The 24,013-nt window shown below is 38.0% G+C and overlaps 1 protein-coding gene across 11 annotated transcripts; it reads left to right on the forward strand.

Annotated features, from left to right (window-relative positions):
* The first annotated feature begins 4 nt into the window (after positions 1–4).
* Positions 5–23,993, forward strand: mgaa (MAX dimerization protein MGA a). Of its 11 annotated transcripts, none has more exons than XM_083544963.1 (24): positions 5–992; positions 4,256–5,411; positions 8,274–9,837; positions 9,975–10,047; positions 10,130–10,237; positions 10,728–10,853; positions 10,990–11,082; positions 11,181–11,881; positions 11,997–12,264; positions 12,348–12,547; positions 12,669–12,779; positions 12,865–12,904; positions 13,043–13,473; positions 13,905–14,211; positions 18,270–18,539; positions 18,766–19,643; positions 19,738–19,877; positions 20,145–20,184; positions 20,623–20,748; positions 20,839–20,950; positions 21,288–21,698; positions 22,178–22,285; positions 22,385–22,504; positions 22,662–23,993. In XM_083544963.1, the coding sequence occupies exons 2-24, from the start codon at positions 4,348–4,350 to the stop codon at positions 23,540–23,542; spliced, it is 8,172 nt and encodes a 2,723-aa protein (XP_083401089.1). In that variant the 5' UTR covers positions 5–992; positions 4,256–4,347; the 3' UTR covers positions 23,543–23,993. The 11 variants fall into 11 exon arrangements, with proteins under 11 accessions (XP_083401089.1, XP_083401090.1, XP_083401096.1 ...); XM_083544964.1 differs by having other exon boundaries at positions 20,896–20,950; XM_083544970.1 differs by having other exon boundaries at positions 8,277–9,837.
* The last annotated feature ends 20 nt before the right edge of the window (positions 23,994–24,013 follow it).

Genomic DNA, 24,013 nt, shown 5'->3' on the forward strand with positions numbered 1-24,013 from the left:
GACCAGTTTTGCCAATGGTAAGTTATCGTTCAGCTTTTTGAAAAGCTTTTCCAGCAAAAGCAGAATAGGACAGAAAACACCTTTTTGGTACAATAGCATACACAATGACAGGAGAATCGCAATGCTCTACTGTAACGAGATCTATTTATATTCGGGGTGAATTCGAGCTATTTCCTGCCTCCATAAATCGTTATCGTGTCAGTAGCAATACACTGAGTAAAATGTACTGCACATACTTTCATAGCAGCGTGTGTAATTCTAGTTTATATAAATATGGCGTATTAAAATGGTCGGAAGATAAACAACCGAGGGCCATTCTGTTTCCCCGGCGCTCGTTCTCCCAGCTCTTCCGGTCTCCTCGGCGGATGCTCTCAACCTCACTCACAACAGCAGCCCGTTTTTCCCCCATGACTGCTAACCCGACTGGTACGCGGCATACATCAGTTCTGGTTAGATGTTCCTAAAGCTGTTTGGTCGTCCAGGGTGAACACAAAACACGTAAAAGTCCATTATTATCCCGACAGAGAACGTTTGAAGAAGTGTTAAGTAAACGCATGCGCAGTCTCGCTGTTTCCAGCAACGTGCCGTGGCGCCGAGGCTGCGCGCGAGTAGCACGCGTGAACGCGCCTGTTCTGTTGATGTCGTGACGTAGGGCGGCGTAACGCGCACGCAGAGTCCGAGGGTGAGACGTACGGCATAATAGATATAGGTTTTTTGGGGGGAGATTAGAACCCGGGGGAAAAACGGACGACGTTTGTCGGAGGCGAGCGTCGCGCACGTTTCTTTGAGCAGAGACGCACTTCGATACGGGCTTGTGCGCGCTATTATTCGTGGAATGATTCGGCCGCGTGGCTTCACTGTGCACACTCGCGTCTGATTCACCCGCCATTCGACAGTCGCTGGTCGACGTGCACGCGCCGCACGTCCCCTCGTCTTGCCTCTTCTAGAGGCGTCCGACGTCGGCGAAATAACTCGACATCCATGTTTCCGAGGTGACTGAAACTTCATTCTTGTTCACGCGGACACCGAGACGTTGTAGGTGTATGGCTGTTTGTCACGCGCGAAAGTGTTTCGAGGCGAAACGATGCACGGTTTTAAGTAGATAAAGCCCATGGGCCTGAGTGCGATGATGTAGGCCTTTCTCAGTCGAAGTTTAGCTTGCTAACCTCATGCATTCACGGGAACACAGGCTGTGTAGGCCCCAAAACAAACACATTTTCATATGTGAATTCATTCAAGCGAGCAATCAGTTAGAATGCGATCTAGAGATGATCATACGCACGCAGGAAAACTGGTGTAATGCAAGAAAATTGGCCTGCAGCAGAAAATATGATAAGTAAATTCTGTCGGTAAAAGACACAAAAATATCACATCTATGAAAACATTACAGGTTAGGGTCAATATTACACATGGCCATCATTGTTTTTCATCAAACGTTAAACAATTTCAGGGGAAAGTAGATGAGGCATGTTCAGAAAGTCCTAGAAGAGACAATTAATTTGCATGTCAATGATGTATAGAAACTTTTAATGAAGACACCAGAAATTGAATGGAGTTTTAGAATATAAAGTAGTACATTTTAAAGGTCTGTCAAAGATTTCTGAAAGGAGGCTGTCTTTGGTCATGGCACCACCAAAACAACTATATCAAGAGCAGGGAGATAGAAGCAGTGGTAGAGTTTGGAACAAGACATATGGGATGATGTTATGCTTAGAATTACTTACTTTTGCTAATTGTGAATAAAGCCAAGAAAGTTTAGAACGAAGGGAAAAGTGTGCACTGGTGCAACCGACAATAGTACCAGTTATTATAATAGACCAGTTGTGTGTCAACCAAACCATGTTTTCCAGCAAAGAGCTGGGATGTGAGCCTAAGGTTTGCATCGAGAGTAGAACCATGTAAATACGCTTAGATTGGTTGCTAGGCTCAGTAAACAAAGAGATTGAAGCACAGCATGTGATTATGGGTGAAACATACTGGAGGGACATGTAATGGTTTACTGTAATGTCGCAATGAGCACCCAAGTGACCATATGTTGACTGAGGAACAGATAATGTTTATTCCTGTATCGTTGGGCAGTATTTTGCTAGCTTGATTAGTTCATTAGTTTGTGCTAGTGTGGATGCTCTTTTGTTTTATTTAGTGGAACTGGCGATTATGCAAGTTAAATGAAAGAATACTGCAAAAAAGTTCTCATGGAAATTGCATCTGGTGTCATTGTATAGATCTTGCCATTAGTTTTTTTTTTTTAGGAGGATATCATGCTGAAGGATCTTCTTTTTTAAAGTTTTCATAGGCAACATAATTAAACAGAACACTCTTAAGTTAATCCCTCTCACTAATGATGAGGAACATGAGGGCGAAGACAACAAGGTCACGCATAAGAGTTGCAGGATGCCCTGAAAGCAGCAAGAAAAACAATTTGACAGAGAAGAAAATGCAATGGCCTGCACAGCTCTGAAAACGAAGAATAAAGATGCATTTCTAAAGGCATTTAGACAAAGTACAACCTGCATTAATTTATTAGATCATATTTGAAGAAAGAAATACCTACAGTGACGTATCTTTGTCGATTTTCTGAAAGAGCTTTGACAATATTCATTGGTTAGCATCTACCAAAAGTGGTACAAGAACCGAAAAGCAGTGAACCAACAGCAGGGCAATGGGTGCCCAGCTGTTCTGATACATGTTAGGGTTAGTCAATCTGAGCCAGTCCTAAGAAGTTGGTTATGTTAGAAAATTGTCAAGACAGTACACCATTTACTGTTGTAGCCCACTGGCCTCAAGGTTTGATTATCCTGAGATTACATTCTGCTCAAGACAATTTAGTGGATATTTGACTTTTTGTCAGCTCAAACCAGTCTGGTCATCCTCCCTTGACCTCTTCCAACAACAATGTGTTTTCATTTACTGAATGCTGTTCACTGGATTCTTTTTTTACATAATGTTTCGGGAGATCAGCAGTAGTAGAAATGCTCAAACTGCTGTCTGGTACCAGCAATTAAGCCACAGTCTGAATCACCAAGATCACATTTTTTCCATTCTGATGGTTAATGGTAATAGTGTAGAATTTTTGAGTTAAAAGCTGACATAGATTAAGAGTGCAGAATTCTTTAAGGCCTGTATTTGGCTTTATTCGTCCTTCTCTTAATTATGACCATTCTCTGTGTCCATGTTTCTGCTTTTCGATGTGTTTTTTCCACAATTTAAATGTCTTTTACCCAGGGGTGGCTTACAGTTTGCCACTTTGTGTAGTTTTTGCGTTGGTTGTTCTTTTGCTATTGCCATTAAGTTCTTGATTATTTCTATGACTGAGGTCCCCTGTGGTCTGGTTAATTAGTTTTGCCAAATGTTCAGCTCATGGAAGTCTTGTGGTGGTTTCACTTTTATATATACTTAGTAAAAGTTTGCCTCTGTGGTGTTTTAATTACTGCTGTTTTGATTGTGCTCATTCAAAAAGAAAAACTTAAAACCAGGCTACAAGTTTCTATTTATATCTGTCCAGCTTTCAAGTAAATTAAGTAGGGCTACTATTGTATTGCATTGGTTTTCTCTCATCTAACGTCTAGTGTGTCCTATCTTTGTTTTCTGATTGGTAATCTAAGACATCACATTGGGATGTATTCTGGTACGACACTAGTCTGATTAGCTTGCACAGAAACAGGAAAAATGGAGAAACATATTGGCTCCCAATTGGCGTAAGACATTAACGTTAACCCATCAAAATCATGAGTTATAATGAAAAACTCAAATGGTTGTGAACCAAGGGAAATTTTTTGACTATTTACTGGTGGGAGGGAGGTGTTCTCTTCTCTCACTCACAGCTCATATATATATATATATGAAAAAGGGTAGTGCAATTTCCTCCAAATGTGTTATAATTTCACCATTTATGTTGATCCGATTATTGTATTTAGCACTTCTGCAAAAACTGATTGTTTTGGCCACATTGACTATTGCAAGAAATAATATCCATACTGCAGACAGTGTGGACACGTCAACGCAAAACTCAACTTAACTTGTTGAGTTTTGGTGAAATTTGGTGAAATTTCCACGATTTATAAAGATGAGTTCTTAAACCGTAAAATGGCACTTGACGTGAGATAAATTATTTATATATTTATAGAGTTAGCATTGTTTTAACTTTTAGGTAATCAAATTTTAAGAACTGTTTTTTTTTTTATTTGTTTATGCAGACATCTGCATGTAATTAATATTTTACTTACGTTTTTTATTTTAATTTTTTTTTTATTAGATATATTTGTAATTTGTTGTTCAAGGATGCCAAAAGATGAGACGTGACCTGATGTAAAAGACCACGGTGCTTCAGATGACCTCTGCAGTCACATGGCCATTCCACATAACCAGGCCATAATGGTGCTTCGTCAGGAGGGCACGACTACGACTACAGTACCTAAAACATCTGCTTGTTCTCTCTTTGTTGTCGTCAACCAGCTACATCCTGGTGGTGGAAAGCAGGATAAACAAACTCTGTTCGCTAGTACAGAAGTCCCTTTGACACAACCCACTATTGGCTCATGTGTTGCAAACTTTAATAAAGTATCATCTATGTCTCTGTCAGGTATGGCAGCTTCCAACACCAGTAACCAGCTATGTAACTTGCCAGCAGAGTCTACATGCAAAGGTATCACAGTCACCTTGGACAACAATAATATGTGGAATGAGTTTTTCAGATGTCAGACTGAGATGATTCTAACCAAGCAGGGGCGTAGAATGTTCCCTTGTTGTCGTTTCCGCATCTCTGGATTGGAACCTTTCCAGCGGTATACCTTAGTAATGGATATGCAACCAGTGGATAATTACCGCTACAAATGGTGTGACAGACGATGGGAAACCAACGGGAAAGCTGACCTACATATTTTGCGCTCCTTTGTACATCCCGACTCACCTGCTACTGGTTTAGACTGGATGCAAAATCCTGTTTCCTTTTATAAACTTAAACTTACCAATAACCCTTTGGACCGAGATGGCCATATCATCATAAACTCTATGCACCGGTACATTCCCCGTCTTCACATTATTCCTGGAGATACAGCTGTGGATGTCGTTCACTTAGATAGCCCTGACATTATTACATTTAGTTTTTCTCAGACAGAATTCTTTGCTGTCACAGCTTACCAGAATTTGTCCATCACCCAGCTCAAAATCGATTACAACCCTTTTGCAAAAGGTTTCAGAGATGAAGCTAGCAACTCCCGATGTACCAAGCCCAAGAGTGCACCTTCCACTGAGAAACTGGAGAGTGAGGTCAAATCCACCAAGGAGGCTACAGCCTTGAATAATCTTAAAACTTTGTTTGCTAAAATTAATACAGAAAAAGTCACTACCACTGGTGACCTCAAATCTGTTCATTGTGATGGTCCCAGGAGAGTTGATCTTGAGAGTCCTAGGTGAGTGTTACTTTTTTTTTTCTTTCAGGTTTAAATACAAATATTTATAAAAAAAAAAAATAATAAATTATAGAGTTGATTATCTTAAATTACCTTCATGAGGAACATTGTGTCAAATAGGTTAGCTGTTGAATATATGTTCATGTTATTACATTAAAAGCAATATGAAATTGGAAATGTTTTAATTGTATTATTGCACTTGAGTATTGACCTGCATTAATACTGAATAGCTGTTTTACCTGTTCACCTGCCATAATTGTAATATAAATGAACCTAAAATACAATTATTGTACTGAATGCTTTTATCTGATTGTTTCCTACTAAATAACTAACACTAAGAACTGTATTCCCATTTGCCATTTGGACCATTTTTTAGCAAACCCTTGTATAGGTTTAAGGCTGTGCATCTGTCACTTGCCTGACATGCTGAAAAAATGCTGTAATCAGTAATTGTTAATACATTACATCATCTTACTTGTTTCCTGAATGGGCTACATTTTCACAGTTTATTGTATGGAACAGTTTATTCAAGAGAAACATAGTACATGGCAACTCCAAAAAGTCCCAAAATGTCACATTTTGCGTTGGATCCGTTTAAAACTACATAAGTAATAGTGGAAGCCTTTTTATAACAAACTCATTGATTGTGCAATAAAAGCAGCTTCATAGTTTTTGTGTTTTTCCTACACAAGTAGCTCCCCAAAATGATAATTAGTTTGTGATTTTCTAAACCAGTATCAGGATGCATTTAGTATAGACTAAAAAATACTTCTGAATGTAAATGTAAGATTAACTTCTTTTCAACCTTCCAGCACAGTTTTAAATGCTTATATTATTGAATGTTACCTTTATTATATTTTATTTTTGTAGTGTTTGAAATACAGTTGTGGCCAAAAGTTTTGAGAATGGCACAAATATTACATTTCTAAAGTCTGCTGCTTCAATGTTTTTAGATCTTTTTATTAGATATTAGAATAAAGGTGTATCTTATTACTATGGTATACTGATGTATAATTACAAGCATTTCATAAGTATCAGGGTTTTATTGACATTTACATTAAGTTTATGCAAAGATTCTATATTTGCAATGTTTAGCCTTCTTTTTCAAGAACTTCGCCCTGGCATGCTGTCAATCAACTTCTGGGCCACATCCTGAGTGATTGCAGCCCGTTCATGCATAATGAACACTTGAAGTTTGTCAGAATTTGTGGGGTTTTGTTTGTCCACCTGCCTCATGAGGATTGACCACAAGTTCTCAATAGGATTAAGTTCTGGGGAGTTTCCTGGAAATGGAAACCCATTTTTTTTGTTTTGTTCCCCAAGCCACTTAATTATTACTTTGCCTTATGGCAAGGTGCTCCATCATGCTGTAAAAGGCATTGTTTATCACCAAACTGTTCTTGGATGGTTGGAAGAAGCTGCTCTTGGAAGATGATGTACCATTTTCTGTACCATCCATGGCTGTGTTCTTAGGCAAAATTGTGAGTGAGCTAGGGCTGCAGCTATAGGTTGTTTTAGTAATATTCTATTGTTGTCCTAGTATTCTACTGATTGCTCCATTGATTAATCAAATAATCAGATAAGTGCTTTTTTCTTTATTAAATAGCAAGACTGAATATACAAGAAAAAATATTGTTTCTTAAAATTAACCAGTAATTTTTCTTTTTAGAAAATGTAAAATTTGTATTGCTGATATAAAAAAAACTAAACATATTTAGTGCATTTAATTGCAAAATGCAAATGTGTAAATAAAATTATAAATACAAATATTAAAATCAAATTAAAATGACTTTAATACAGTAAATTCACTGTACAGTGTTTTCTTTGTATCAGTCTAAAATTATCCAGAACTTTGGAAACTGTATCTTTGGCCTGAATCATCATCTCGCACCCTCACTGTTTTCCCCCCATTCCTCAATTTTTGATTCCGCAGCATCTTCTGTATTGTATGGAAGCCCGTTTCTGCCACATTTTTAAAAGGTTTGCCCAATTTTACCAACTTTACCTTAGTCCTCAGTGGTCAAATCTCTATACCTTTTGCAGATGATCAGTCTGTCCCTGATGTTTTTTTCTGGAGAGAAGTGGCTTCTTTGCTGCCCCTCGTGACACCAGGCCATCCTCTAAAAGTCTTCGCCTCACTGTGCATGCAAATGCACTCGCACCTGCTTTTTGCCATTCCTAAACAAGGTCTGCACTGCTGGTGCCCCGATCAGCTAACTCAACTTTAGAAGCCGGTCATGGTGCCCTTTGAACTTTACAAGAACCTTTCTCCTTATTGTAAAGTTCTTGATGATCTGATAAATGGTTTATTTAGGTGCAATCTTATTAGTAGCAATATCCTTGTCTGTGAATCCTTTTTATGCAAAGCAATGAAGAAAGCCCACATTTCTTGCAGGTAACCATGGGTAACAGAGGAAGAAAAATGATTTCAGGCAACACCCTCCCTTTAAAGCTTTCAGTCTGTTACTCTAACTGAATCGGAATGCCAGCGTGATCTCCAGCCTTGTCCTCGTCAACGCTCTCACCTGTGTTAATGAGAGAATCACTAACATGATGTCGGCTGGTCTTTTTGTGGCAGAGCTGCAATGCAGTAGACATTTTTTTTTTTTTTTGGTTATTAGGTTTATTTTCATGCCAAAGAGGGACTTTGCAAATTAGTTGCAATTCATCTGATCACTTTTCATAACATTCTGGAGTATATGGCAATTTCCATTATAAAAACTGAGGTAGCAGACTTTGTGAAACTTGTCATTCTCAAAACTTTTAGCCACGGCTGTTTACTAAAACATTTTAGTTTCTGATCTATTTGTATTGTTTGTAAGTTTATGAAATGTAAGTATGTGCTCTCTCTGATTTTGCCAGCAGTATGAAGCGTCCATGGCCAGGAGGGCTGTCTGAACTGATTAAAGGTGCTCATGTTAAGATGAAAAGGATACCCCCTGAAAAAAACCCTAATGGCAATAATGAGCAAATGGTTGTTGAAAGTCTGACTTCAAAAGAGAATATGGATGTTGCATCTATGGACTGTATATCCGAAAACATTTCAATCTCAGATAATACCAATGAGGAATATGAAACCTTATCAATTTCAAAAAACACAGACTCCTCTACCTTGAAAAATACAACAAAGTCATTTTCTGCAGTTAGCATACAGTGCAAGCTAAACAAAGCTATTTCAAGCACACCCTTAAATGAAAATGTGGACACGGTATTGAGTGAAACAGCAGCTTTGACTGAGGAAGCTTCACAGAGTGTTGTTAAACCTCTTGACTGTGGAGGAGAAGTAAAGAAGAAACGGGCTGAGCCTGTTCCACTCCCCTTACTTGCTCTGTTTCTACAGCAATTGAAGACGAAAACAAGACCCAGCAGACCAAAGGCAAAATCTGAAGCCTGCAGTTTGCGGTCAAAGACTGATTCATCAATTCATGATACTTCAGTTACTGAAAACCTGCCATCCTCCACAGCATCTTGTAACCCCTCACTTATCACCCAGTTCAGCATTGAACCAGCAGCTTCTCCAACATCTCCAACCATTGCGTCATCCATTTTAACATGTACAGTAGCAAGCACAGAACATGAAACCGTCTCAACACCAAATCCTGCTACTGATTCTTTAACTGGCTCAAGAGCAAACGTTGCTCCTGATACTCAGCAACTATCCACACCTAAGAAAGTATCTGATACTACCTCTGCTTTTGCACACAATTTTAAACCTAACACAGACACTACACCAAACACTACACCTGATACTAAAATTGTCTCAGTTATTTTAGATGCTTCCTCTGATCATGTACCTAATGGTCATACAGCGGTCACATTTGATGCTTCCAATAATGAACTTCTGCAAAGTAATGTCTCTTCAGACAAATCCACCCCAGAACCAGGTCAAGATTTCAGTACAGTCCCATGCCCTGACACCGTTCCCAATTCTGTTGAACGGTCCCCTTCTCCAGAGGTTAAAACCCCATCTTGTGCGCCATCCTCTCCATGCATATCTGCTCCTTCTTCTCCTGACCCATTTCCACCTAGCATGTTCTCTGATAGACCCATACCTCCAAGAAAGTCACTTGACCCCTTTCCACTTTGCTCATCACTTGATAGACCAAGACCATTACTACAGGCAGCTGACCCAGTACCCCAGAAATTTATTACAAGAACACCACCACTTAGAGTCCCAGGTCCAACGGTTGTTGGTGTTACTACTGAGTTTAACAGCCCTGTAGTTTCTCCCAACCCTAGTACACCAAAGGAATTCAAAAAGTTCGGAAAGACTAGTAAAGGCAAAAAATACAAGGTGAAACAAAAGAAATGTGGGAAGTCAAAGATGAGTGAAAATACAGAGGTGATAGAAAGCCTAATTCCTGTTCCAATGCAGCCCAACCTTGAAGATGTGGAGGGTCAATTGTTTGTTTCCTTCACATCAAAGGTAATTCAATAGTTTTTGTTTGTTCTATATTTAAGATCATGTTTTTAAACATGTTAGGAAATGTGTGGTGTCCTAAAAAAAGAATAATGTTATAATAACCAAAGTAGTGATTGCTATGAAATATTGTTTGCAAACAGAAAGCACTAGAAATTCATCTTGGAGATGAAGCTAAAGAAGAAGTTTTACCGAAAATGACAGAAGACATTAAGGGTAGGAAATTAAGAATGAAATTGTGGTTTGCTGTGTAAGGTGATGTTCAGTTCTATTTATTTTGTAATTGTTTTTGTCCCAGGTGAAGTCCATGATAAAAAGGAAAGCATTGATGAACTTGAAAAGGTCCTTCTGCGTGATTTAAAAAATATGAAATACAGACAGGTTATTCACCCAGTTCTGCAAGCAGGTATATGTCCAACTTGTTTTGAAACCACTAGCAAAAGGACCTTTTGTTAAGCTTTTAATTGTTTTAAACTTGTGTACATAAGCATTTGCTAGAGGGAATTTAAGGTTAATGCTAAAGGACACTCTCGTATCTAGTCACCAGCAGTTGCTTCTCCTGTAGCTTTTGATAATGCAAGTCACTGTATGAGTGAAAGTGATTTAGAACAAAATACAGCTACATACAAAGACCTTTCAAACGAATGTGCTTTTTTTGTTTGTTTGTTTACAATAGGCTTTCCTTTTTATGTGATTCTTTAAGAAATTATAAAAATGTTAGTGGAAGAATTCAGTTGCCTGCACCCCAAAAAAAAAGCCAAGTGCAAAAGGGATTTTATTTTGCATTGCAATTCTGGTGTGGTTTCAGTGAGCCTTAAGCAGAATTTGTAGAACATGTACAGCATTGTATGTGTTTTTATAGCTATAATATAAATCTTAAGTGTTTTATCTTGCAGTTGGTCTGAAGCTAAACCTTCTGGATGTTACGCTATCTATTGATCTACAGTATCTGGGCGTATGCTTACCTATTCCTCCACCTGTACTCTTAGCCGAGGGAAGCTCAGAGACTTGCTCATCACAAGGTAAGTGAAACAATTAATTTTTTATTTTTATATCTGCTACCAGAATATTAAAAGTAATTTATGAAACGTGTTCTGTGATTATCAGCAGTTCAAAAAGTTCTGTGGTTTTGCTTAGGGTTACTATTTTTCTTTTCAGTTCAATTTATTTCTAGAACGGGGAAAACCACTGACATCACTAAAATTAAAGGCTGGAGAGAAAAGTTTTCCACAAGTTCATCTGTTCCTGGAGGTAAATTATATTACTATTTTGTAGTTACATTAATTTGCTGCCATCGTGAGCCTGTTGGGTTACTTTAGTGTATAATTAATTCGAAGGTTTCTGTTTAGCCACCACGACCTCGGACACAGGACAGAAGAACCTCTCCGCTTTCTGTAGTGACATGCTTGATGAATATTTGGAAAGTGAAGGCAAGCTTATTGATGAGCGTGCTGCCAGCTTCACGCAGGCTGTTGTCACTCCTGTTGCCTACCAGCTGCCCACCAAGAGTGTGAGCTATGTTCGTACACTTGACAGTGTTTTAAAAAAGCAGACACTTCCATTAGCAACCACACTCTCCAAGCCCTCTGCAACATCCAGACAAACTGCATTGACCTCAAAAAACAAGAATGTTTTGTCAAAGAGGAAAATATCCAGTGTCGAAAACACAGTTTCCAGCATGGACAAGAAATTGTCAGGAAGATCTTCAAAGAAATCCATGAAGTCTAATACATCAAACTCAGAATCTAGAGTGACGGTTGCTGCCCCTGGCTTGTCCCAAAGCAAAAAACCTCGCAAAATAACAACTATAAAGAGATCCAAGGCCTCACAAAATTCACCTAAGAAGCCTCTTAAGGACAGTGTGTCAGGGGCTTCTGAAGGACCGAATGTCTCTAGTACCTCTGGTTCTAACCAACGCAGTTCAAGTCTACCCAAAACTCTAGTAAAACTAAGGGATGTGGAGGATGGTGCAGTCTGGGAGGGGAAGCGTCGTACATACATCACCATGGAACGGGCAGACATTGCTTTATCCTGTCTTGTCACAGCAGAGGTGTGTGTTAAGCTAAAGATAGTGGTGTTAATCACATTCTTTACTAATAGCTATACAAATTATGCCTCTTAGTTTTTCACTATCCCTCTATTTTTGTCTGTTTTTCTGGATTTAGGGTATAATGGGAGGGAGCCCTTCTACTGTCATAAAACGACGTGCACCACCTTGCCTCAATGACTTTTGCCGGTTAGGGTGTGTATGTGTTAGTCTTGTTCAGGAGAGACGTCAGCATCATTGTGGCAAAGTCGAGTGCATGTTGGGTTGTGATTGCCTTCGACGCAGAGTAGTCCTTTTGAAAAACGAGGACACAAAGGGGTCCTCGCCTATAAGTCATGCAGAAGAAAATGGAACTAAAGTAAAGAAGAAAAACCGTATATCTTATAGTAAGTATGCTTTGATCCAGTTGGAGGTGACTGAAAAGTACTCATATTCAATTTATCATTTTTGCTGTGTTGTTTTTCTTTAGTTATTTCAGGGCCAGATGCAGCACCTGAGCCAGTCCTTCATGTAAAACAATTATGGGTTCAGCAAAATGACTCTGATTCAGAACAACTTTATATTCCTGATCCTTCAATGCCTCTTCACCCTCAAACAATATCACAAGATCTGCAAAAAGACATGGAAAACTTTCTTCATCCTTCACCTAAACGAAAAGCTGTTAAAACTGTGAGTATTTTAAAACCTTTTAACATTCCTGTGTAACACTACATGATGAAATTTTATATTTTATATGTAATTTAAACTTTCAATATAAAACATTCTGTTCTTTCTAAAACTTTGTGTTCAGGTTGAAGGGGAAGGTTTAAGCCGAGGCAAAAATCAAGAAAGTCTGGATTGTGCTCGTGTGAGGCCATTTTGTGGGATGAAGCTGTCTCCTTGTATACAAAGACAGATAAATGTGAGACTGTAATACTAGTAGAGATGCATTTCTTAGAATTCTTAATCATGGACCTAGACCTGATTTAGATTTTCTCTGTCTGTAGGAAGGTCATCCAGACTTCAGTTCACAGGACTCACTGCAAGGTTTGTGTACAAGGATTGTTAATGAAACTTAACAATTCTAAAGAAATAAGGCAATGCCATTTGTGTTCTGGTTTAAGTAGTTAAAATGTCTTACTGAACCATCTTTTTCTTTTTTTGTTTGTTTGTTTTTGTTTACAGAGATAGAGGAAGGGGAACTACGGCCACCTACTCAGTCTGGTCCTATGAAACGTCTGGAAATTGTGTCTAAGTGCAAGTGGCCATCAGAAGGCAGCAGGAATGTTGTTCTGCGTACAGTCTGTGAGCGTATGGCCCAGGACCGCCTGAAGCAACCATTCTGGATTGGAAAGTACCAAATCCAACCCACAACCAAGACCATAAAGGAGACAGATGAAGGCTCTGTCATTACATATAAAGTGGTCATCTGTCAGCCCCACCTAGAAAAAAGTGAAGAAAAGAATAAGGAGGAGAGAATAAAGCAGCTGGAAGCTCAGTTGATTGAGACCATAGGAAAAAGTGAGGTGAAGGGCCTCCCACTTCTCTCTTGTGTCACTCCGGCTGGTTTGCTAAAAGCTGAGAAAAAATCTTCTGGTGCTCTGGGACAGATAATGGTTAGCATACCTCACACTTCAATAGACCCTTCACATAACCAAAGTCCAATTACATTCTTAGTGCATTTTTTTGTAATGTATCTTGTCCTTGACTCAACCCAATGATGTTTTCTTTAGCTGGCAAACAATACACTGCTTTTATGCAACAGAAATATGATGTCAGGATATGGTACAAAATGTTTAAAATTAGTTACTTATAGCTGGATTTATTTACTACAACATCTGCATTCTCTGTGCTCAGTTGATTTCCTTAACATTTATCTATGCTAATTTATCTAAGACTAATAGGTGTGAAAGCAAATAATATATATTAATATATTCTAACAATGTGCCATCTAATAATGCCACTGTATATAAGGTTTGTGATTGTGATATTTTTGTTAAAGCAAGCTTATTTTGTTGATTTTTTTTGTCATGATTTTTCTATATAGGTCAATGGAAAGCTATATCCACAAGCCAAGCTAGAACTGGGCCAGATGGGGGCTTTGCACCCTGCCAATAGACTGGCTGCTTATATCACAGGAAGAGTGTGTGTGGCAAACAAAAATGAACCTAAGGCTGCTATCCCAGCTAGCAAGACTTCTAATATGGCTTGTACCACCTCCACCAAACCTTCTTATCCAACTTTTACCACCTCCACAAAGACTGCTTATACATTTTTCACCACCCCCACCAGTGTGTCCTCAACAACTGTTACAAGCACACTTTCTTCATCCATTGCATTGGACAATTCCACAGGTAGGCCACAGTTCAAGATTTCACAGATTATTTTTTGAGTCCTTTTAGACTTTTAAAGATAAAACAGAACAATATTATATTGCCATTGGTTATATTCTGAAATCATACCATAGTAAGTGGTTAGAATATACACATGTTCCCTACTGTGTTCTATTAATGTAAAGATTCCCATATATTGAGATAAGTAATGGGACACTTGACATTTCCAGCTTATGTGGTTCTTCCCAAAACTTTTACCACAAACACAATTGTATAGTATGTCTTTGAATGCATTAGCATCACATTTTTCCTTTACTATTAGCAGACACAAACCTGTACTAGCATGACTATGCCCATGTGCACAAAGCAAGGTTCGTTGAAGGTATGGTTTACATCGGCTTAAATGGAAAATCTTGAGTGCGCTTCAATGGAGTGCTGATCTCGAAGCTATTTAACACTTTTAAAATAAATTGGAACAGACTCTGCTCCCCATGCCTCCTCATCTCCTCATCCTTCACCAGTAATTTACTTTACTAACACCCTGGTTACTGAATGAGCACAATCCCAGGCCAACCAATGCTGCTTAAAATGTACATATTTATTGTAATTAGACATTGACCTCTTCATTTGTTTTTTTTTTTTAACAGTAGTTGAGAACCGTTTTGTCCAGTTTGAGATCAGTAGTGTAAATTCCTAGCAGCAAAACACAACCAGTGCTAGTGCATTACCACTACAGAGCACAGTTGAAAATGTCTGCATCTTTTTCTCCCTCTATCTCTGCTTTATCTCCTGGCATTTCAGAGTCTCTTAAAATCAGAGTCCCCCAAAAGGCGAACATAACATCTGCTACATCTGGCTCAATAGGTACCTCCAGCTTTTAAGTTTATGGCACCGTTTCAGACACATTAGCCCATGTTTAATACTAACTAACCTACTGCTACTAGTAATAAATTAATTACCGTAATTTCCGGACAATAAAGCGCACCCATATATAAGCCGCACCGACTGAATTTTACAAATATTTTTATTTTTAACATAAATAAGCCGCACCTGTCTATAAGTCTACACTAATTAAGGCTTTAACGAAAGACATGTTACACACGGTGTTTAGGAGCATAGCGGTATTTGGGGAATAGCATGCCACTGGATTTTTTCCAGTATTACTGCGTGTGTTCAAGACGAGGATTATGTCCTTATTATTTTCTTAAGCTGATTTCTAAGTTTCTTTGACTAACCCTTAACGCTGTTGCCAAGCAAAATAAAAAAGCACGAGTTTTGGAAACCTGTCTGTGCTTATATGATTTCTGTTGCAACTGGAGTTAGCGAGCAATCCCATGACCCAGACTCAACGCGTTACAATGGCTTGTATCTAAACAGTAGCCTACCAAGAAAGTCATTGTTCACTTTCTTTCTCCTTCCTTTCACAACTATTTCTCTTGGGAGTTTATTTTTTGGCATCGTTGTGTGTTTAAAAATCACCCGGTGAAAGCTTTTCTTCCAAAGCCGTGCAGTTCAGAACACAGGTGAAGTGCGTTTTTTCGTTTCCGTTCGGAAATTTCTTTGGTCTAATGTTATGTCGCTCAGATTTTTGGCTTAAAGTTTGTGAAACCGGGAAAAACCCAGTAAAAATTCATAAATTAGCTTTGTTGTTTAAGCCACGGGGTTCAAAACGTGGAAAAAAAGTAGTGGCTTATAGCCCGAAAATACGGCATATAAAGTATATTCAAATTATATAAACCCTATTTCCAGAAATGTTGATTGAATCGCTAACAGGTAAGGGAAATGGTATCACTATTGGGTATAAGAGGAGCATCCACCAAAGGCTCAGTCTACTACTATGTTAAATATAGGCACATGGGGGAGTATTTGAAAAACTAACACAGTCCACTTCTGCATTAAGAATGAACCTGAAACTATTACATTATTAGAGAGCCATACATCAATTCTATTTAGAAATGCAAAATAGGTTCATTTAGGTTGCACTGAAAGACAATGGCAACTTGTGCTATGGTTAGATGTTAAACTTGTTTTTGGGGAAATGGCCCTTGAGGTTTTCATGACAAAAACAAAATATACCATACAAAACATTATTATAAAAGGTGTAAAATCTGACATGGTAATTGGCTGTGGCATGGATGACTTGCGCATACTGTACGTGAAGGGACATTTCAGTTCTTGTTATTGTCTTTTAGAAAAAAGCCCAAATTGTCCTGCAAATGGGGTTTGTGAAAATTAAATGTTATTTAATATAATTATTGTAATAAAGTTCCTAGTATGATTGTGAAGTGACTTTTTTTCATATTATCTACACAGCTGATTACATTTATTACTGATTACACGTGTGTGTGTGTGTGTATGTATGTGTGTGTGTGTGTGTGTGTGTATGTGTATATATACAGTGAGGAAAATAAGTATTTGAACACCCTGCTATTTTGCAAGTTCTCCCACTTAGAAATCATGGAGGAGTCTGAAATTGTCATCGTAGGTGCATGTCCACTGTGAGAGACATAATCTAAAAAAAAAAATCCAGAAATCACAATGTATGATTTTTTTAAATATTTATTTCTATGGTGCAGCTGCAAATAAGTATTTGAACACCTGAGAAAGTCAATGTTAATATTAGGTACAGTAGCCTTTGTTTGCAATTACAGAGGTCAAACGTTTCCTGTAGTTTTTCACCAGGTTTGCACACACTGCAGAAGGGATTTTGGCCCACTCTTCCACACAGATCTTCTCTAGATCAGTCAGGTTTCTGGCCTGTCGCTGAGAAACAGGGAGTTTGAGCTCCCTCCAAAAAGATTCTCTATTGGGTTTAGGTCTGGAGACTGGCTAGGCCACGCCAGAACCTTGATATGCTTCTTACAGAGCCACTCCTTGCTTATCCTGGCTGTGTGCTTTGGGTCATTGTCATGTTGGAAGACCCAGCCTCGACCCATCTTCAATGCTCTAACTGAGGGAAGGAGGCGGTTCCCCAAAATCTCTCAATACATGGCCCCGGTCATCCTCTCCTTAATACAGTGCAGTCGCCCTGTCCCATGTGCAGAAAAACACCCCCAAAGCATGATGCTACCACCCCCATGCTTCACAGTAGGGATGGTGTTCTTGGGATGGTACTCATCATTTTTCTTCCTCCAAACACGTTTAGTGGAATTATGACCCAAAAGTTATATTTTGGTCTCATCTGACCACATGACTTTCTCCCATGACTCCTCTGGATCATCCAAATGGTCATTGGCAAACTTAAGACGTGCCTGGACATGTGCTGGTTTAAGCAAGGGAACCTTCTGTGCCATGCATGATTTCAAACCATGACGTCTTAGTGTATTACCAACAGTAACCTTGGAAACGGTGGTCCCAGCTCTTTTCAGGTCATTGACCAGCTCCTCCCGTGTAGTTCTGGGCTGATTTCTCACCTTCCTTAGGATCATTGAGACCCCACGAGGTGAGATCTTGCATGGAGCCCCAGTCCGAGGGTGATTGACAGTCATGTTTAGCTTCTTCCATTTTCTAATGATTGCTCCAACAGTGGACCTTTTTTCACCAAGCTGCTTGGCAATTTCCCCGTAGCCCTTTCCAGCCTTGTGGAGATGTACAATTTTGTCTCTAGTGTCTTTGGACAGCTCTCTGGTCTTGGCCATGTTAGTAGTTGGATTCTCACTGATTGTATAGGGTGGACAGGTGTCTTTATGCAGCTAACGACCTCAAACAGGTGCATCTAATTTAGGATAATAAATGTAGTGTAGGTGGACATTTTAAAGGCAGACTAACAGGTCTTCGAGGGTCAGAATTCTAGCTGATAGACAGGTGTTCAAATACTTATTTGCAGCTGTATCATACAAATAAATAGTTTAAAAATCATATATTGTGATTTCTGGATTTTTTTTTTTTAATTATGTCTCTCACAGTGGACATGCACCTACGATGACAATTTCAGGCCCCTCCATGATTTCTAAGTGGGAGATCTTGCAAAATAACAGGGTGTTCAAATACTTATTTTCCTCACTGTATATATATATATATATATATATTTATATATATTATACACATTTTATTTTAATTTTAATTTTTTTTTTTATTAGATGACTCCATCCAAAGAGTTATAGCAATAGCTGGATCTGGATCAGCTGCAACAGAGAAGACATTTGTGCTCAGTAATACTGGAGCAAATGTAGCACTTACTGGTAGTGGAATTGCAGTGATGCAGCCTCTAACTTCCACTCGCCCAGCTGTTCCAAGCCAGAAGATGGTAATGCTTAAGGCAGGCAATCCTGCTGGTCGAGTTATCCATCTTATGCCTCTAGGCCAATTCAGGGCCCTTAATCCAAACATCGTCATACGCCCTCAGACAAGTAAGAGTGCATGACTTGTCTCTATTTAAATTAAATATTGAGAATTTCATTTATTTGGGCAGGTTTAACCCTGGGCATTTCATCATAAAAAGTTTACTTATTTACGAGAATTTTGTTGAAAAGAGCAAAATGTTGGCTATAATTTATGATTAAGATTTTTTTTTTTTCTTTAAACAAGATTGCTTATGATCTTCTGTTTGACTTCCTTCCTTTTTTTTTTTTACAGCCACTCTTTTACATGTACCCACCTCAATCTCTTTGAATAAACCTCGAACTTCCACAACTGTCAATTCATTCACAGTTCCATCTTCTGCTACAAACAATCAGAAAAAGACCCCATTACACAGCTCAAACACAGACACTGTCATGGAAAGCAGGAGCTCTCCTACTGCTACAAAACCAGTCACCCTTAACCCGGGCCCAAAGACCTTACTAATTTGTAACAAACAAAGTACAGTAAAAATTGTGCCAAAACTAATCAAGGATTCTTCCACACACACTTTAAAAAATTTAACTTTGAGTATTTTGGAAGAGCACAAAACAGGTGAAGACCCAAGAATCACATTAACAGCATCATCAGCTCAAAACTCTGCAGCGGGTCATTCTGCAAATCAAGGATTAGAGCTCACTTCTCAAAGCTTCTTAACCCTTAAGAATCAAGAACCCAAAAAATTAGACAACCCTGTTTATTTCAGCTCTACACCAACCAAGGAATCTTTGAAAGAAAACTCCCATCGTTCTAAAATGCCACCTGAAAGTGTGATCTTTACAGACCACTCCTACACATTTGAAATGAAGAAGACAAGCACACAATCTGAAAATCCTGCTGACGTTTCTAGCGATAGCTCTGGTTCTGCAAACAGCTCTACATATCACATGCTTCTCAAGGAAGTTCTAAATGTGGATCTTGTTAAAGACGCTGAGGAATGTGGCACCATTGGTGCTGTCCAGAATACTGAAAGTGGTGAGGAATCTGAAGAAGGAGCACATCTGTTGGAAGTGGAGGTCAATTCAGAGTGCACAGAATTAACAGAAGATTCAGACATGTACAGTGACACTGACTCCATCCCATCCATTGACAGGGACGATCTGTGTGTAGGCACTGTAAGCAACTATGTTATTAAATATGAATTGCTTTTGTAATGATTCACTTTGATTCAAGTCTTACATTGAATCTTTCTCACGGTTTTCTTTTCAGCATTCTAAAAAACAAAAGAATAAGGAGAAACAGTCTGTTTTTTCACAGACTGAGAAGGATGATGAGCTGGTTGATATTGAAACATTTGAGGAGCGAGCTGAGAAAAGCCCTGTACTATTTGGGCAAACACAGCATGACGGGTAAGACAAAAGCTTTCAATATTTAATGTCTGTGTATACTAGTATAAACTCTACTTGGTCTCCATCTGGAACTACATTATGAAAATAGAATTCTGTTTGATTGTAGAGATACCAAAACCTTGCCATAAATAAACTAACTTTATTTTGCCCAAATTGTGAAGGTTATATGGACTTTAAATCTTCACTCTTGAGAGAGAGCAAAAGTTCAGGGATAATGATATTAAGGATATCACAATGTTTTTTTCTCTTTTTGTCTTAATTTGACAGATTTCTGAATGAGTCATCAGATGAAGAAAATGAAGATCTGGTACGTCTTTTAATGCATTGTATGGATTTGGCAATATAAATACCAAATCAATATTTTGATGTGGTTATATTTTGACTGTCCTAGCAGTCTGATTTAGAATGAACTGATTTTATTTTTATTTGAAAATTTCCCAATGTAAATAATTTGTAAAAGTAAAAAAAAAAAATAAAAAAGAAATATATATATATATATATATATATATATATTTCTTTTTTATTTTTTTTTATTTTATTTTTTTATTGTCTAATTATATATAGGTGTATAGGTAATTATATTAAAGTGCTGTGTGTAGAAATGCTTACTCATCATAAGATGTTTTTGTCTATACAGTCAACGTTGTGTGATAGGTTTTTACCATTTTCACTGCATGACATTTGTTTTTCCAGTGGTTTTAATTATATGCACATATTAAATGCTACCCACCTTCTCCTTATACAGCTTAAAGTGAGGAAGAGGAAAGATGAGAAGAAGAGACGCATTACACTGAGGAAATGTTTTTGCAATCTCCAGCAGACTCTCAATATTGAAGATACTAAAGTTTCCAAAATAATAGTACTCTCAAAGGTGTGTTTTATAAAAGAATGTCAGAGTCCTTTTTCTGTTATTTATGATGACATTTATAATAATTATTTCAATTATAATTATTAACATTAGGCTTTGAAAGAAATTCACACTCTTATTAAGCAAAGACATTGCTTGGTGAACATGCAGGACAAACTGAGAAAGAAAAGAGCACACTACGTTGAAATGGTGGCCCAGTTATCTGGTAATTCATATTCACATTTTCTTTTTGTGCATTGATTTCACATGTTTTTGAATTCATCTACCACTTTGTGACTAAATCATTTTAACTTTAGATAACATTTTTGTGTTTTGTGATGCATAACCACAGTTTTGTGATACATTTAGTAAATCTGTTGGGCATGCTTTTTGTTTAATTTCTTTTATACAAACGAAAAAAACCATTTAAAAGTCATTGTGATAAATATCCATAAAATAAGTTGTAGCATTATTTCATACAGTGGTATGTCCAGCGTTACAGTTTTGGTAACCTGTAAAAGAAAAATGGTTTCTTTAAGTAAATGCTCTTTTTCTTTTCTTAGGGGAAAACAAAGCATCTATTACTCAGAGGTTGGATGAAATTATTGCTAAGCAGAAATCTCTAGAGATTGAAGACAAAGCAGATGATGCCCATCTTGAGCTTACAAAAAAAGATCTCAATCATTCACAGGGGAATGCTTTGACAAAACAGAAAGAAATAGGCACCAATTGCAAAGCTGAACACCCTAGCACTAGCAAAAGAAAACATCTGAAATTCCAGGACCAAGGAGCAGAAAAAGTCAGCACTAATCAGAAAATAACTGCTGCCAAAACCAGTCAATCAGACAAGCCAACTAATTCTCACCCCACGCCACAGCTAAGGAAATGTCCTTCACCTTTTCCAGTATTTTGTGAGAAAACAAGTCCCAACATCCTGACACACAAAAAGCTTCAGATTTTGCCTGATGATCAAGGTTTGTACTATAAGGGAGATGTAATTAGGCAATAACCTGTGCTTATTAGTCAAACTTAATCAAGTCTATACAGGTTGTCTAAGGATTAACTTAAATTGTGAATGACACGTTTTTGATTGTTTATATAATGCCTCTGCTTAATTAAATTATCTGGCTATACATTTATATGCTTCATCTTTTTTCAACTTGAATCTATGCCAGTGTGTGGCTCAGATTTATAAAAACATAAATCTTAGGGTTAACCTCAGACTGTAGAAACCAGCCAACATTGTGCTATATAGCATTTAATATAGCCGGGGAAAATATGTACTCCTAATTGTCACAACACTGTTAGCATTAAGTTACAATAATGTTGCACTTCGTATCAGCATTTCTGCTAATTCCACTCAGCACAGTTTTAACTTCAGCAAGTACATGTGTGAACAAGCCTTCAATAGCTTGTTTTACTGATTTTTTTTCTTGTCTGTTTGTTTCTCAAGTGATTCCAGTAGCAAAAGCAGCACCATGCAATGAGATCATTACTATAAGTCGTCCCCTTCAGCCCATTGAAACCACTTCTTTAGGAGAAAGGCAATCAACCACACCAGGTGAGCCTTTACCCATGCCAGTGTGCTCTTTTTATATTTATGCATTAATGATGTATGTTTTGTATTTAAATATATTTTTTTCTTTTATTAACTCAAAAGGTGTTGCAGCTGTGTCCATTTCGCTTCCTCCTATTTCCCATTTATTATGTGTAGAAAATCCACTTCCCATATTGCAGTCACAAGTCTTTCAACTTAAAAGCAGCCCTGTTAATGCACCAGGTATCTTTTTAATGCTAATGCAGCTGTTTACATTTTTCTACCCATTTATATTAGAATGCAGGGAATATTGTGTATGATTAATAGGCTTTAAATTTAGTATGTAAATTACAGTGATTAATGAAACATTAAGTTAATATTCTTCTATTCTCATTTGCAGTTGACTGTATAATCTTCCCCAAGATTTCCAGCATTGTTTCTTCGGTACAGTCAGAAAAGCTGCTCACAACACCCCCAGATGCAGCAGTTATGCAGATAGCGGAGTCATGTAACTCTTCAGCAGGGGATGCGCAGCAGATTTCCTCTTCTAATGAAGCCACACTTGTGGAAAAAGAACAACACCTGGACAAACCACTTCCAGAGGTTTTACCCAAAGAATCTGAGCATGATGTCAAGGTCAGAATAGAAGAAGATCTAAAAGAGCAAACAACTGATGAAGAAAATATGCCTAAACCGGAGCAAGATGATGAACACCTAATGTCATTGCTTGATGAACTTGTTTTCCTCAATCAGACCTCTGAATCACAAGGAGCAGCTTTAAGTCTTACAGAGGCAGATGTACTGACAGAACTGCTCACTAATAAAGAGGTGGATGTGGACAGAGATGACGAACGCTCTCTCAGTCCTCTGTTCCTAAAGTTAGATGAGGATCTTATATCATCACCTAGCTCAAAGGATGAGGAGATGGATGATATTCCTCCTAAAGTAGATGACCTTGTTAAGGTTATATTCGGGTCAGAGTCTCCTCCCAATTCTTCAGAATCAGAGGTTGTTGCAGCAGCCAGCGACGACTGTACAAGTGTTTCAGTATGCCATGTTAAACATGATGCTCCAACTCCACCCCCTTTGCTGCAGATGAAAACTGGAGGGTGTACAATATTAGATTCTCCAAAAGAGAAGGCCAACATGTCATGGAGGCCAATGCCAAAGCTTGCTCCTTTAGGACTAAAGACTCAGGAGACTGGGCACCCTAAATTAATTAGTTCTCATGCCCCCAAATTAGACTCAAAACTGCCTAGTCTTCATAACACCAGTGTGTAATTACCAACTCATCAGGGATATCCATTGTTTCACTCTTAATATATATCTGACTGTTATTTATTTGTTTCTGAGGACACGCCAATATATCCTGCTTCAATGAGAACTACCTGTTGTGCCTCAAATAGATCCAAAGATATTTTTGTTTGCCGTTTTCTATGAGTGCAAATAGATTCGATTATTTGAGAAATTTTCCTTTTATTTTAGAAGAGGGATTAAAGTGATTTTGCTTTATGTGTAATAATGTAAATGTTGTAAAAGTCAACAAAGGAGAACTGAAGAAAAAGTATACTGATTTGTAAAGAACCCACTGCCTAAGCCTTTTAGTAGGTCATGGCATTTTACTCACTGAATACAAGTTAAAACAAAAAAGGTACAGTGAATATTGATTAATTTTGCAGTGCTAACACAAAGGCTGCTGGCATTTATTCTAATAAACTGTCTTGATATATCTGCATTTTCCATGCAAGTTGC

This window comes from Silurus aristotelis (assembly GCF_946808225.1).
Source record: "Silurus aristotelis genome assembly, chromosome: 6".
NCBI lineage: Eukaryota > Metazoa > Chordata > Actinopteri > Siluriformes > Siluridae > Silurus > Silurus aristotelis.